This window comes from Pagrus pagrus (genome assembly GCF_965226575.1).
Source record: "Pagrus pagrus genome assembly, chromosome: 13".
Taxonomy (NCBI): domain Eukaryota; kingdom Metazoa; phylum Chordata; class Actinopteri; order Spariformes; family Sparidae; genus Pagrus; species Pagrus pagrus.
In genome coordinates this window covers 31,046,618-31,062,387 of record NC_140197.1, presented here as the reverse complement: position 1 = coordinate 31,062,387, position 15,770 = coordinate 31,046,618, and the positions used below count along the sequence as shown (strand labels likewise).

General features: G+C 44.0%; 1 protein-coding gene across 1 annotated transcript in view; it reads right to left on the bottom strand.

Annotated features, from left to right (window-relative positions):
• stx1b (syntaxin 1B) overlaps positions 1-14,699 on the bottom strand; it is a gene marked incomplete at its 5' end in the record, with an annotated part of 33,181 nt that extends 18,482 nt beyond the window's left edge. Inside the window, 4 exons of the mRNA XM_084372200.1 lie at positions 1,017-1,091; positions 5,969-6,068; positions 7,879-7,953; positions 14,661-14,699. Of these exons, the coding sequence (XP_084228326.1) occupies positions 1,017-1,091; positions 5,969-6,068; positions 7,879-7,953; positions 14,661-14,699 (289 nt within the window). The remainder of the gene's footprint in view (positions 1-1,016; positions 1,092-5,968; positions 6,069-7,878; positions 7,954-14,660) is intronic.
• Positions 14,700-15,770: the final 1,071 nt, after the last annotated feature.

Sequence of the window (15,770 nt, the reverse complement as noted above, 5' to 3'; positions counted from 1 at the left end):
GTGTGTGTGTGTGTGTGTGTGTGTGTGTGTGTAGTCAAACCTCTGGCTGTTCACATTAAAGCAGCGATGTCCTTGAACCTTCAGCATGAACCAACAGAGTGTGTGTGTGTGTGTGTGTGTGTGTGTGTGTGTGTGTCGCTGTCTGTGCGATTACAGCCTGATAAATCACGGCGACTGTTTCTGAATATCTTCTTCTTCTGCTGCTGAAGGTCAACTCTCATCCTGCCTGAATACCGTAAATCTTCTAATAAAAGAGCTCATTCAGATAATATCAGAAACACGGAGGGCGGTCGAGGTTCACCTGCTCTATAATGTTAGCGTGATAACGTCCTACCTCCCTGCACAGAAACATGATGAACCGCTACGACCTGCAAGACTCCATTAGAAAATCCCACAATTTAAGAGTTGTCACGTGAGCGGAAACTTAACAAACATCATGAAACTCTGACTCTGACAGATTCTGAATCATTGTCTCCTTCTTGTAAATTCAGCATTAAATGCAACACATGAAGCCAACTATTAACCACAACATCACCAGACTCCCTTAACAAATGTAGAGATTTAAGAGTTGTTGAGTTAAAACAAACTTTGTAACGTAGTGAAACTCTGTCTCTGACTGATTCTGACTCATTTGTTCCTTCTTGTAAATTCAGCAAATGTTCTACATGAACTTCTTTCTGTCTTTGAGCAGAAACATGGCGTCTGTTTGTCTCAGTGATGGACGGGTTGTAAAGGTTGATGTAGACGTTCAGCTGAAGCGTTCAGTTTTGTGTCTCCTGTCTAATTATTTATCACGCAGAGCTTCGTCTGCACACACAGTGCTGATAAATAACATCCCACTGCACAACGACACTTTGGCAAACGTCTGAGTCGTGCTGTGACCTCGTGACCTCCGACTGATCCATCACAGAAACTTTTTCACACCGTCAGCAGGACGTGATCTGATCTGCACGTCGGTTTTATTTGGTGTTTTGTGGATGTTTCACTGCAGAAAAAGATGTGAGGATGTTTCCTACCTTTTAATTTTGAGCGAACTTTATTGGCTGTCTTCTTGATGTCAGCTGTGAGGTCCTCCAACTCCTGCTTGGTCTCTGCAGAGAAACAGACAGTTCAACATGTTTCACTGTTATTTGCTTTTAAAGGTCTCACAGAGGCGACTTCCTCTCGCGGCAGCAGACGAGACTCCACAGATCAAATCACAACTTTTTTAATGTTCTGGTCAATTTGCAGTTGGAAGAAAACGTCGACACTTATTAGCTCATATTTATTAGATAACATAGATGTAAACATGAAGATATGAACTATCCATATCTTTAAAATCAGTTTCTTTTCTCAGACTGAGGCAGAACTTTATCTTTATCTCTATATTAAGGACTTTATCTAATGTATTGAAATAATTGTATTTGTAATTAGATTGTGTCTCATTTGCATATTTAAACGTAAAATATGAGAAAACGTAAAATAATTGTCTTGATGTCAGTAATGAACGGGGGAAGTTTCATGGTGACGTCTGTCAGATCAGAACCGATCCTGTTCTTCTGTCCTGTCTCCCTTCAGCTGATTCGGACTGGATCAATACTTTTAATGAAACCAATCAGCTGTTCACCTTCAAACGGTTTAATATACAATTTTTTTTGGCTGAAAACATTAAAAATCAACAGAATGTGAAGAAATAACAGTGATGATAAATGACGTCTATGAATTGCTGCAAAGTTACTGATGTTAGCGTGCTAACTAGCTAGCACAGGCCCGTCACAGCACCTGAACTAAAGGTGCAGACACCAACCTGAGGTTTGAGAACAGATTTGTTAAAATTGTTTTATTTTGTACTCGACTACATTTTGTGTGCAGAGAAAAAACATGAAATCTTTTGCTCAGAGAGTTTGTTGGTCGTAGAAACTGAAGAGGACGTGAAGTCAGTGTCTGATGAGGTAACATCACATCATGTCAGCCATGTTGGAGGAGGGCAACGACGTGTGTGTGTGTGTGTGTGTGTGTGTGTGTGGTAACTGCAGCAGTGCAGTCAGATTTACGAGCGCTGCAGTGCCACCCTGCCGCTGCCTCCTCTGCCTCTGACTCACCCCGCTCTCTCTCTGACCGCCTCGCCTCTGCTCGGCTCTGGAGCTTTTATTAGCATCTGATGCTAACGCTCAAACGACAGCACACATTCATTTTAAATAATTCATATTTAGTATAATGAGTTTATTTATGGAGCGGATCTCTATGAAGAGGCACAAAGAGAGGCGGTACAATGTAAAGACGATCGTTCTGTAACGACAGTTTAAGAAACCGGTCCGGACCGGTCCCAGGAGCACCAGCACACGGCCTCAGGACCGGAGTTCATATGTTGAAATCTTCATGTGAAAATCTAATAATTCTTCTTTTGTCTTTATTTTAGAAACTTTATCGACCAGAAGAAATTAATCTGATGTATAAAACACGAGTTCTCCTTTAAAAATCAACATGTTCAGTGTAACATTCCTCCGACTGCGCTGACCGTTTAAACTGCAGCGCCGAAAAATAAAGAAATAAATTATCATGCAAATAAAATGCACCAAAATAATATTTTACATAAACGTAGAAATCCATCCCAGCGCAGTAATTTATAATTGTATATATTGAGCCATTTATGAAATGTACTTATTTTTGATTCTGGCAGCTTTAGTCCTCCGTAATATTTGTATAAACTGCAGTATTTATACTTTTACCTCAGTAAAGTATCCGAGTACTTCTCTGTCCATCAAGTACAACAACATCGCTTCCGTCTCAGGTAGGCTTTTATTTTGAGACATTTGCTCACCATCCTTTATTTTGTAGTAATTTGATGTTGCCTATTTTTCCTTCCTTTTCTCCTTTTCCAGACTTTTACATTGAAAGTGTCTGACCCGGTTCTGGTCGCTCGTCAGACTCACAGCAGCGGCAGCTGTGATCCGATTGGTGGAGCACCTTCGTTAATCAATTAACATTAACGAGGCCGATAATGATCGATGACAATCTGGGATTCAATCTTAGTTTCTAATCATTTGGAGCAGAAATATTAACTTCTTTGTTTCCACGGAGACAGAAATCCTTTTCATTGGCTGACTGAAGGTCAGAGTTTTCCGGTTTGATTGACAGCGTGAACGGCCAATGAGAGGAGGGGGAGGATCACGGTCTTTCTGAATGGCTGTGGTTTCGCAGCAGAACTACACCTGTACCCCTCCGCTCTCACTACAACTCCCATCATGCATTATTCAGGCAGGAACACTGGAATGCATTTTGTATGACGGTGTGTTGGCAGAGCTGACCCAGAACTGAGGAGGAGAAGAAGAGAGGAAGCGACGTGTTTTCACCGGAGGGGAGAAGAAGAGTCGGAGCGTCGACTCACTTTAACAGGAAGTGAAGTTTAAACCCGACACTGATCCGGCCGGGTCGTCTCATCAGAACCTGTTTCTCATCTGACTGCTCGTTATCTTCACACATTTCAGGATAATAATCATCAGCAATCAGCAGCTAAAACACCATTAATGACTTCCTGCATGTTTCAAAATAAAAGTCTTCCAGATGAAAGCAGGAAGGTTTGTGCCTTTTATTCACACATTATTTTTATGTTTGTGACTTTTAATGTCTGAACAGAACAAATAATGAACATATGAATTAAATGATGACATCATATTTTGTATTAACTCATAAAGAAACAAGAAATAATGTCAGTGACAGATGTGACTCACATGTCCTCAGTGGTTAAACTCCTCATCTCCTCTGAGGTTAACTGGACTGCATGCAGTTTAAACACCTCAACCAGAGGAAGAGGAGGAAGAGGAGGAGGAGGAGGAGGAAGAGGAGGAGGAGGAGGAGGAGGAGGAGGAAGATGAGGAGGAGGAAGAGGAGGAGGAAGAAGGAGGAAGAGGAGGAGACACTTCACAGGCAGCATGCAACAGAAAACACAGCAGAGACCGACAGAGAGTAGGAGGAGGAGGAGGAGGAAGAGGAGGAGGAAGAGGAGGAGGAGGAAGAGGAGGAGGAGGAAGAGGAGGAGGAGGAGGAGGAGGAGGATGGACAAAAACAGAAAAGATAAAATGATTGTTCATGCAACAACAGAAAAGAAAACATCAACATGCAGAACAAACAGGAAGCTGTGGAAAGATGTCAAAATAAAAGACAGTTGAGCTCTGCTGTGCGATGTGTTTCTTCACGTTGTGTCATCGCTGTTTTGAAGACGAGTGTGTCGATACAGAGCGCTCACACTTTAATAATGCAGCGTTTATCGTGAGATCTTCTCTCTATATCTTCTGTTTTCACTCATTAAAGATCATCTTAATCTTCATCTGTGATTTCTAACCTGGCTGATGGATGAAGGAACACGTTTTTACACACAAACAGCATCGATCAGACTGAAGGCTGAGGATTAACAACAGGAAGTGACTGATCTGTAGGTGAAGCCTCGTGCTGAACCCTGACGTCACTCCGTCTCCTGAATCTGATGAAAAACTCGTTCTGAGGCCAGTTTTTACAGCGCAGCGCCTCCGACAGCACAGACTTGGCTTTGGGCTGCAGCGCTGACATTGACTCATTACTGCTGAGTCACAGTGTGGCGGGGTCACGGTGAACGCACTGCAGCTCGCTCTCCCAAACAGCACAGAGTCTTGATTTTATCCCGACGTGTCAGGAGGAGGTGACTGATGGACGCTCGCCAACGGGCTCATCAGACGCTCAGACAGCCAGCTGCAGCGTCACGTCATCAGAGAGCTGCAGCTGCAGCGTCATCAGAGAGCTGCAGCTTCATCAGAGAGCTGCAGCTTCACGTCATCAGAGAGCTGCAGCTGCAGCGTCATCAGAGAGCTGCAGCTTCATCAGAGAGCTGCAGCTTCACGTCATCAGAGAGCTGCAGCGTCACGTCATCAGAGAGCTGCAGCGTCACGTCATCAGAGAGCTGCAGCTTCACGTCATCAGAGAGCTGCAGCTGCAGCGTCATCAGAGAGCTGCAGCTTCATCAGAGAGCTGCAGCTTCACGTCATCAGAGAGCTGCAGCTTCATCAGAGAGCTGCAGCTTCATCAGAGAGCTGCAGCTTCACGTCATCAGAGAGCTGCAGCTTCACGTCATCAGAGAGCTGCAGCTTCATCAGAGAGCTGTTAACAGGATTACATTTCACTGGGTGCAGGTCAGCTTACTGACACAATATTGAACACTTTACACCTGATTTACAGTCTCAACGTGTCAAATCTGTCAAACAACACAACAAACAGCACAAAGCTGCAGCACTCCACGCTATACATCTACCTGCTGTAATATTAAAGCTTGTTTTTATAAATTTGTACCTGCAGGCTGTTAAATCACGACCGTATTTTAAAATGTTTAATCTTTTAAGTCTGAACATTAGTTAAGTTTTCAGTTGCATGTCTTTATGGTGAATTTTGGAAGCTGTGCGACAAAAACTTGATGTGCCGGATGGTTTGTTAAACAGAACGATCTGGAAAGTCGCAGCTATAAAGAGAAAAACAACCTCTATATCACCGTCTATCAACCAATCAGATCAACAGTAGGAGAGCCAGCTGGTAAACCAGACTGCACGATGTACGATCAATAACGCCAAAAATGCCTCAATACGATACTTTGACCGTTTTGCGAGGCTCCTGTTCGTAGTTCTAGTTTTAGTCGTAGAAAAACTAGATACCAGATTAAAGATGGCGCCCGTTCAAACCAGGATTTGCTCGCCGAGCACATCCACAGACGGTTTTCTGGCTTCTGCGTTTACTTCCTGGTGATGCGGCTCATTTAATATGCGCAGTAGAGTTCCCCTCCGCTGGCTCCGCCCACCAGCTCCCGCTCGGCCCGTAGACTTTACACTGTGATGATGTCACAGGTATTTAATCACTTTTCTCCGCTTGAGGGAAGTTTTACAAATATAAAACCTGCTTGGATCAGAAGCTGACAACTAATCAGATCATTGAAAGTGACGGTTCGGCTGCAGACGTGTGTGCGTCTTACTTTCGTCAGGGTTGGGTGCGGCCAGGATGGCGCTGTGCTGCTTCTTGACCTGCTCCACATCCTCCGACAGCTTTTCTATACAGCCTCTGATCTCTTCCACCTGCGCACACACACACACACACACACACACACACACACAGTGATGTCATCACAGGAAACAGTTTTGAGCAGAAAAAGCTGATTCATACACGTTATTATCCTCATGATGCAAAACATTTATGATCCAATGAAAACAATGCAACTGTTTCCTGTTGTGAACGAGGCTGCAGCCACGTGCTGCTGTGAGCTAAATGCTAACATTAGCATGCTAGCATGCTGATGTCACAGGTTTAATGTTCGGCGTCTCAGGCCTCGTGTCCACGTCGTGTTATTTTCAGATTATCATCAGAAGCACACTGCAGCACCACAGGATCCTCTCAGGGTCACTGTCTGTCTGTTTTGTGGTTGACGTCGGAGGGTGATGACATCATCCATAGGAGACAAAACACGGTGAACATCATCTCCTCGGCCAGGCAAAGAAAGAGAGCCACGGTGACGTCACCACAGCCTTTCTGAAAAGACGCTCGCTCCTGATCGGGACATGGGCCCTTATCTTATTGTGTTAGCATGCTAGTATTAGCTAATTAGCACAACACAAGGTGCAGCTGAGTCATCGGCTCTGCAGGTTACAGGTTAAAATAAATGACAGTCGTCTCTCATGTGACTGATTTAATGTATCTTTATTTACCAGGTGAGTCTGCAGAGAGCAGCGTCACTCAGAACTCGATTGTGATCCCAAAAGTAACATTAGTAAAATTACAGACTTGAAGTACCCCAGAATTCTGCATTCACAGTAATCTGAGTAGCTGTAATTAGTTACTTCCACTCTGAGATAAACTCGGAGATAATGATTGTTGTGGACGTCAGCCGAGTCCTCGTTGATCTGAGGAGAGTCGACTTCACGACCAGGTGACAACATGAAGAAACTCAGCCAATCGTCCATGTTTTGCTCTTCACGACCTCATTCTGAGTTCGACGCTGCTGCTGGTGATTTATGACGAGCTCGTTAAGATCGATTCAAGCTGTAAAGAGAGTTCAGCCCTACTGTTTGTTGTCAGACCTCCTTCAGCCCGTCCATCATCATGAGACGAGAGGAGTCATCGTCTTCAGACTTTAATCACCATGAACCTGAAGCTCCAGCACAGTTTGCATTAAAGGCTGCTGACGTCGTATCACTTCATGAACATTAGAGCAGTGAAGGATGTTTGAAGGAGGGGAGGCGACATCAGGAGCATCAGCTCGTCTGCAGACAGTCAGATGTTCAGATGTCTGTCGCTGCGATGGATCAGTTCGCTCTGCTGATCTCTGCTCAGATTACAGATAATCTCTACGTCTCTCCGTCACTAAATGAAGTGAACAGCAGCTGAATCGAAGCTCGAGGTCGTCTGCTGCACTTTCCTTCTCACTGAGCCTGAACACAAACCTCAGTCTGTCACGTCAAACATCAGGACCTGCTGTGGTCAGACTGACCGCTGAGTCTGGTGCATCATGAGGAAGCAAATAAATGAATAAACATGACTTTCTGTTTGGATTCAGACATTAAACAAATGAATCAAATGGATTTTTCTGTTGTAAATCTCTGAGGTTTGATCACACTTTCAATATCAGAGCCGTGACTGTTACCTTTAAATTCATCAGGTGTCTTCAGCAGAGTGAGCAGCGTGTTTTAAACAGATCAGATCTTTGTCTCTACTGGCAGCAGTTTAGAAAACACCGTTTATTCTGCAGAATCAAGCCCGATGTTCACCTGGGCCTCCACAGAACTTCAGTCTTTGGCGTGGGTCAAAAGTCTGATGAATAATGTTCATGCACATTTTCTAACTAGTGCTGGAAAACCTGCGTGAGGTTCTGCAGGACCTGTGGGAACTCACCTGTTCGAAGAACTCATCCATGAAGTGGTCCCTGTCCACCTGCACCACCTCCTCATCATCATCGCTGTCCTTAGCCTGCAGACACACAGGAGACACGTCAGGACGTCATGTGATTATCAGACACACAGGAGACACGTCAGGACGTCATGTGATTATCAGACACACAGGAGACACGTCAGGACGTCATGTGATTATCAGACACACAGGAGACACGTCAAGACGTCATGTGATTATCAGACACACAGGAGACACGTCAGGACGTCATGTGATTATCAGACACACAGGAGACACGTCAGGACGTCATGTGATTATCAGACACACAGGAGACACGTCAGGACGTCATGTATCAGACACACAGGAGACACGTCAGGACGTCATGTATCAGACACACAGGAGACACGTCAGGACGTCATGTGATTATCAGACACACAGCTCAGCACAGTTCAAGACTTCATCATCACTCAACTTCATTTACATAAAACTCATGTTTTTCAGTTTCAGTCTGATCAGTTTCCTGCTGTTTTCTCCAACAAACACAAACTCCAGAAAGTTTCAGTCGGTCTCAGAAACTGTGTTTTAAAATCTCATCAAAGATAAAGTGACTCAACAACAGTCAGAGCTGAGTGACCAGTTTCAGTCAGACAGGCAGTCAGACAGACAGGCAGACAGGTGAGGCAGACTGAAGCGACCGCTCGATGAAGGTAAACAGTTTCCAATTACACTGATTGGATTTCTGTTAATGTTTATAGAGACGGGTGTGTCAGTGTGTGTGTGTGTGTGTGTGTGTGTGTATCAACAGTCTTTGAGGCAGGTTCATTGGTGATGTGATGTCTACAGTCATTGGCTGACAGGGGACCAGTCTGTAGATATGATATTATTATAGAGACAGACAGGTGGAGGCAGATGGGTGGCTAACGTTAGCCTCTCATCTCTATTACAACTCATGTCAAACACAAGCTAGTCATGCTAACAAGCTAACGTTAGCCTCTCATCTCTATTACAACTCATGTCAAACACAAGCTAGTCATGCTAACAAGCTAACGTTAGCCTCTCATCTCTATTACAACTCATGTCAAACACAAGCTAGTCATGCTAACAAGCTAACGTTAGCCTCTCATCTCTATTACAACTCATGTCAAACACAAGCTAGTCATGCTAACAAGCTAACGTTAGCCTCTCATCTCTATTACAACTCATGTCAAACACAAGCTAGTCATGCTAACAAGCTAACGTTAGCCTCTCATCTCTATTACAACTCATGTCAAACACAAGCTAGTCATGCTAACAAGCTAACATTAGCCTCTCATCTCCATCACAACTCATGTCAAACACAAGCTAGTCATGCTAACAAGCTAACATTAGCCTCTCATCTCCATCACAACTCATGTCAAACACAAGCTAGTCATGTCGGGGGTGGAGGAAAGGTGGCGCAGCAGTTTCAACGTTTGTAGACGTGACACCTTCAGACATTTCACAGCATGTTTGTGGCGACAGAAACTGGATATTTAAGACAGGATGTTGGGTTATTTATAGCCGCCTCTGTGTTTTAACCGGGTGTTTTAACGAGACCTCGGGACACCTACGGTCTGTGGACTGGAAGCTAAAACACGTTTATGTTTTCCTGATCTTACCCTGCCCGGAGCACAGCTCAGCTCTGTGACAGAGAAATATCAGCTTTTGTTTTAAGCTACTTACTTTAGTCTGCCTGCAGCTCCAACACTCCCAGAGACGGTCCAGGCACCGGTACTGATACTGGTACTGAGCTAACAGTGTCAGGTGCAGGCTGAGTGGACCAAACCACTTTTCGGCAAATGGTAGGGGGGCACCAACCTTTACAAACTTAAAAACACATAGTTTTGTGTCTTTAATTAGCGCCAGTGTTTTCTATACGTATTATTACAAAATCCAAAATCATTTGCTTTCACTGATGGAGGCTATTGAGGGACAAATATCTGTTTTGCCCAGACAGTGTGGGTCCAGACCCCCGGCAGCTGTCATGAGCCTATGAGTTACCGCCTGCTAGCTAAGCTAACGTGTTAGCCTCGGTGGCTTTTAGACAGCCTGTTGTGACCTCAGATTTATCTACACTATAACTATATTAATAAATATATGTTTCTAACTTACACCGGTACGGTTTACATGACTTTACATGTCGTCCTGTGAAGGCAGCAGATGTATCAACCACATTAGCAGGTTGATGTTAGCGCTAATTCAAAGGAACGCTGTGAAAAAATAAACATGCATTTTAAGTTTTTCATGCTAATGGGTGATGAAGCGTGTCTCTCCGTTGCCTTGAACCGGCTGTGTGCTGCATAATGTGCTGCAATTCGTGGTCCGAATTTCCCGCGCAGTCCTGCGGACGTGACGTCAGAAGACGCTGAATGTGCGTCCTTGGATACAGGAAGAAGACAACAAGGTGGACCCAGACTAGTGTTTGTGTAGTGATGGATTCTGCTACGGCCAGCAAACACCCACCACCACACAAAGTCCACTAACAAGTCATACTGAGAAGAAAACCAAGGTTTTATCAGCGGCATGTCGTGAGTCGAAATGAAATTACGACCAAAGCCGGGCTGGGACCCGGATACACACCAGATACATGTTGGACTCATGGAGGCAGCTCCAACTTGAACTGGGACTGAGAACAGATGCTGACGTGGCTCATTTCCTAGTAACCAGGTAAGAAACATTACAGGTCATGTTCAGAGCTTGATTTGAAAATCATATGAGATCACGAGGACTCGGAGTGACCTCACGTGCAAAGTGCAAACATGTAACTTAGTCCACCGCTGTGTAACACTGAATAGTTACAGACTGTAATTTTCCACAGTCCTTTAGTCTGAAACCGAAGAGTTAGAAATGTGTCCCTTTAGATTAGATTAGATTGTACTTTATTTATCCCTGGGGACGGTTCCCTCAGGGAAATTGAGGTTCCAGCAGCATCACAAACACCGACAGTACAGTAAAAAAGTAACAAAAGCACACAGAGTTCAAATAGACAAAAGTAGAAGTAAAAATTATATATATTATATATATATATATATAATATGTTTATATACGGGACTGAAAGCCCAACCTGTTATCTGGGAGGTGACGTTAGCAGCTGGATGTAGCCACAGGCTAACGGTTTGTTTGTGTGTGTGTAGCAACATTAGCCGCTCACACGCAGCAGTCCCGTATCAGAGACGATGTTTCTGTCCCCCAACAGGCCGTCTTTGCTTCGCCTGTGTCTTCAGACCGTAACGGTAAATCACCGCGTCATGTGTGTCGCTACACACAGCGAGCGCCGTGTGTGTGTGGGGGATCAGGCATCAGCTGCGCTGCTGTGAAGAGTTCATGCACGCTCCCACGCCTGATGGCTGCAGTTACCCTGACGGCCACAACGGCCGTCGTGTCACTATTGAGTCTTACTTCTTGATCCTGCCCCAAGTCCCTTTAAATCAGTGTCAGTTAGCGAACATGCTAACAGAAACTAGCCTGTCCGTCTCTGTAGATCAGAAGTGATTTTGGTTGCAGTGAAACGTGACCGACGTTTAAGAATCAGGCTTCACTTTAACCAGCTGAGCTCATTACGTGTCTTTAGCGCTATAATAACTTCACCCTCACCAGTGAAGTACTCAACTACTGTTGAATTCAGAAGTCATACTCGAGTCAAAGTAAAGAGATGTTGTTAAAATATTACTTTTATCAAAGTGAAAGTCACCCGTATGAATAGTACTGGAGTCAAAGTCTTAAAATATATATTTCAAATGTACTCAAGCATCAGAAGTACAAGTAAAAGTACATTATATATGTATATTTACACGTATGTATTATTATCAGAAGTGATATTCATCATTTTTCTGATGATCAAAATCAATGTGTTTTAATCCGATTACTGATGAAACACATTAATTTAAAAACGTGCTTCTTTGTCTCTGATGCAGCATGTAATCTGTAAAGTAACTAGTTACTAAAGTTATCAAATAAATGAAGTGGAGCAGAAGTATAAAGTAGCAGAAAATGGGAAAGTACCTCAAAATGGTGCTTAAATACAGTACTTGAGTAAATCTACTTAGTTACATCCCATCACTGGTCGTTAGTTACTGTTTGATTTTCTGCCACTTTCTACTTATATTTTACTACACGTATCTGAAATTAGTTACTTTGCAGAGTCAGATTACTTACACAACATATAATCAACTCATACATGATAAAAGTATTATTACAGATTACATTACTCATCTTTGATTACAGTCAACAAAATGAGCTTTTACCAGCTGCAACATTTAAGTGATAATAATTATAATCCAATAATATTCATCATGAGTACTTTATGTTTCAGTACTTTAAGTAAAAAGATCTGAGTACTTCTACTTATGACCCTTCTCTGATTGGCTGATCAGTCTGATGGCGATCAGCTGTGTGAGGATGTTAAATGTATTTATATTTAGCATGGCAGCTAGCTGGTTAGCCTAGCGTAGCCTGGGTCCCTGCAGCTCTGTTTCTCTGCGTCTGTCTGTGGTCAGACTGCAGCGACGTGTCCCTCTGCGGCCTCCCCTCCTCCCCCTCTTCCTCCCCTCCTCCCCTCCTCCTCCCCTCCTCCCCTCCCTCATCTGCGTCACACTGACTCTGCAGAGGAGAGACGACCAGGAGAGACGAGGGAGGAAGGACAAACACCAAACACACCAGCTAACTGCTGCTGCAGGAGAGTTTGTCTCACCTCACATTCAGAACACTCCTGTACAGTTGGAAATAATAATAATAATAATAATAATAATGCATTTCAGCTTTTGGGCGAGTGAGCACACTTTCAGTTTCCTCCCGCTCTGGTTGTATTTCACTCATTGCTGCCTGATGACAGCTTGTAGGCCTGTAACTAACAATCACTCTCACTGATCTGACAGTGATTTCACTGATGATTATTGTACTGATGATTATTGTACTGATGATTATTTGTCTGTTACAGTGTCACAACCATGAAAAACGAGCCAGAATTGAACACTAAACTGGGGCTTTGTTTGACTCTGTCCTTCTTCTCCTGCAATCGACCTCAAAATCGACGTTATTTAAAATTACAAGTCATGAAAAATGTTCGTTTTGAACCGTGTGAGGACGTCACAGCCACGTCAGCAGTCAACGTTAGGAAGACGTCTCAGGCTCAGGACGTACTTTCTCAGTGGATAAACAACATCAGCTGATCGTCTCGTGTTGTTGCAGTTACTTGATTACTTTTGATCATCAGTGATGTCATCAGTCATCAGTGTCATCCACACTGATTCCTCAGTTTGTTACTTTTAAATAAGAAAACTGCAGTGATGTCACAGCCCAGTGCTCTGAAGTCATTCTTCCCTGCTGCAGAAGGAGGCGCACCCACACCTGAGGCATCATGGGAACTGTAGTTCAGCTGCTGCAGTGAGGTCCTGCAGGGTTCAAAGATCCTCTGATAACAGGGACAAGAGCCAAACAGTCTGTGTCCGACAGACCTCATACTGAAGGATGAACGAGGACGTGATGTCACTGTGCTCTGACCAATCGGAGGCTGCAGATCTGTTAACACGTGTCAGAGACTCAAAGAGCAGCTCTCGCTTTAAACACAGTAAATTATTTCTGTCATTCACTGTTTACTTTGTTCTCGCTGATAAAATCTGTTCCATCAGAAAACGTCTTCACATCGTCTCTGTGAATAAACATGTTCAGCAAAACACGTCACGACGCTGCCGTCGGTCTGAGATCGGTAACGAGACGCTGCCGTCGGTCTGAGATCGGTAACGAGACGCTGTAATAATAATAAAATACATCTGAGGAGTTTTAAACACACTCCAGAGCTGAGACCTGACCTCAGCGTCTGTTCGTCCTCAGTCGTTATAACTTATAACTCAGTACAGACACAGACAGACATGTTTACATCATCACGTTTCCTCTGTGACTGAATCTAAAACTTTATTATTTTATTGTTTTATGTTTTTTTTGGTTTTTACTTTCAAGTTAAATGAGACACAGAAGGTAACCATGGTGAGCTGTGGTTATGGAGAAACCTTTTCATAGTTTTCTTGATGATTTGATGATTAATTATGTTAAAACTAGTCGTAATTAAAGGTCCAGTTTGTAAGAAAGTAGATTTTTGAGTCTCGTTCCCAACTCGTCAAATACTGACACATGAACGTGTGTGTGTGTGTGTGTGTGTGTGTGTGTGTGTGTGTGTGTGTGTGTGTTAAACATGTACGACTCCGTCATATTCACTGTGAGGCTACAGAGTCAGGGCGTGATTAGCTTAGCTTAGCATAAAGACTTAAAACAGATGGAAACAGCTAGCCGGCGCTGTCCAGAGTTCAAACACTGCTGGACCCAAAGTCCATCCAGAGTCCAAAAGTGGATCCATTCAAATGCTTTTATTTCTCCAGCGAGTTCTCCAAACTTCAGCGTCTGATTTCATCCTGCAGCGCCAGCAGAACCTATCAGAACCAACAGGGCGTAACATGATCTAAAGAGCCCTACAGGGTCTTACCAAGAACTAAAAAGGGTCTAACAGGGTCCAGCAAGGTCCGATGGATTCTGTGAGACTCTGCAGGTCTAAGCGGATCTAACAGGGTGAAACTGGGTCTAACTAAGGTCTCACTAGATCTAGCTGGTCTGGAAGGACCTGACCCGGGTGTAACTGGGTCCATCATTAAACCAAAGGTCCAACAAGCCTCTGATGTGACGTCTAACTGGGTCTAACAGGACCTTATTGTTCTATAAGAGCTCCAACATGGTCTCAGTGTGGTCCAACCGGCTTCTTCAGGGTCCAGAACTCATCTAACCGGGTCCTCCAGGGTCCCACCAGGCCCACCTGAGACCATCACAGTGACCCTCTGATCCAGCCCTGCAGACGTTTGCCGCTGAGCATCATGGGAAACAGAGACGGGTCTGCTGTGAGCAGATAAGCTCTGTGACAAAGAGCCGCTCGTCCACCAATCAGCTGACGGGACACGCGTCCACTATCTTTTTATCGCCGTGACAACGGTGACGTCCGTGGAGGTTTTACCACCTCTGGAGAGGAGCAGGGGCTGATGGGAAATATTTGAACAGGAACAGCTCTCACAGTTCACAGAATGTTTGTCAGCGCTGGTTATTGATCCGCTCGTGACCTTTGACCTGATCATTAGTGTGAGTGAGCGCGGTCCTGCAGCGATTATATTATATATCATATTATTATTTACAGGATGGTGTGCAGCAAACACGCAGCAGTGAATGTGACACCAGCTACAGGAGTGAAATCAAAGATCTCCACCATCATGGAGGATCACTGAGCTGTGACCTCTGACCTCCTCAAACTGATGAAGATGAAGGTGATGATGACTGATTATCTGCAGCTGGTGGTTTCTTCATCATCAGCCTCAGAACAAAACAAAGAGACCAGATCGAATATGAAAATGAGAAGAGAGAGGAGGACTGTCTTCTTCCTCCTCAGAAGCTGCCTGACTACATTACCCACAATGCAACTCAGCTGCGGACTCTCTGGAGCGCCGGCAGTTTGTTCCCACAGTGAAATGTGCTGATTATTATGTTTCCTGCTCACAAGTCATTATAAATATGAATGTGTGCGATCTGAGTCGTGATCGTTCCTCTGTTTCATTTTAATGTTGAAAAGTCTGAAATTAAAAACGATAAAAAAAATATTGATCATCAACAGATTCTTAGACAGACCTCAAACATCCAGCGTCGGTCGGCTGGGAGCAAATAACAGCTACAAACATATAATCCACAAACGTCTGATGACTCGTCACTGCAGGAACAGTATAAATACGTAATAACTGAAGTAATAACATGTAATAAAGTAAGAAGTACTTGTATGAGAACGGTTCTGTGACGAGGTTCTGCTGCCGGGACCGACACACAGATCGGACGTTACTTTAAATTACTTTAAAGAC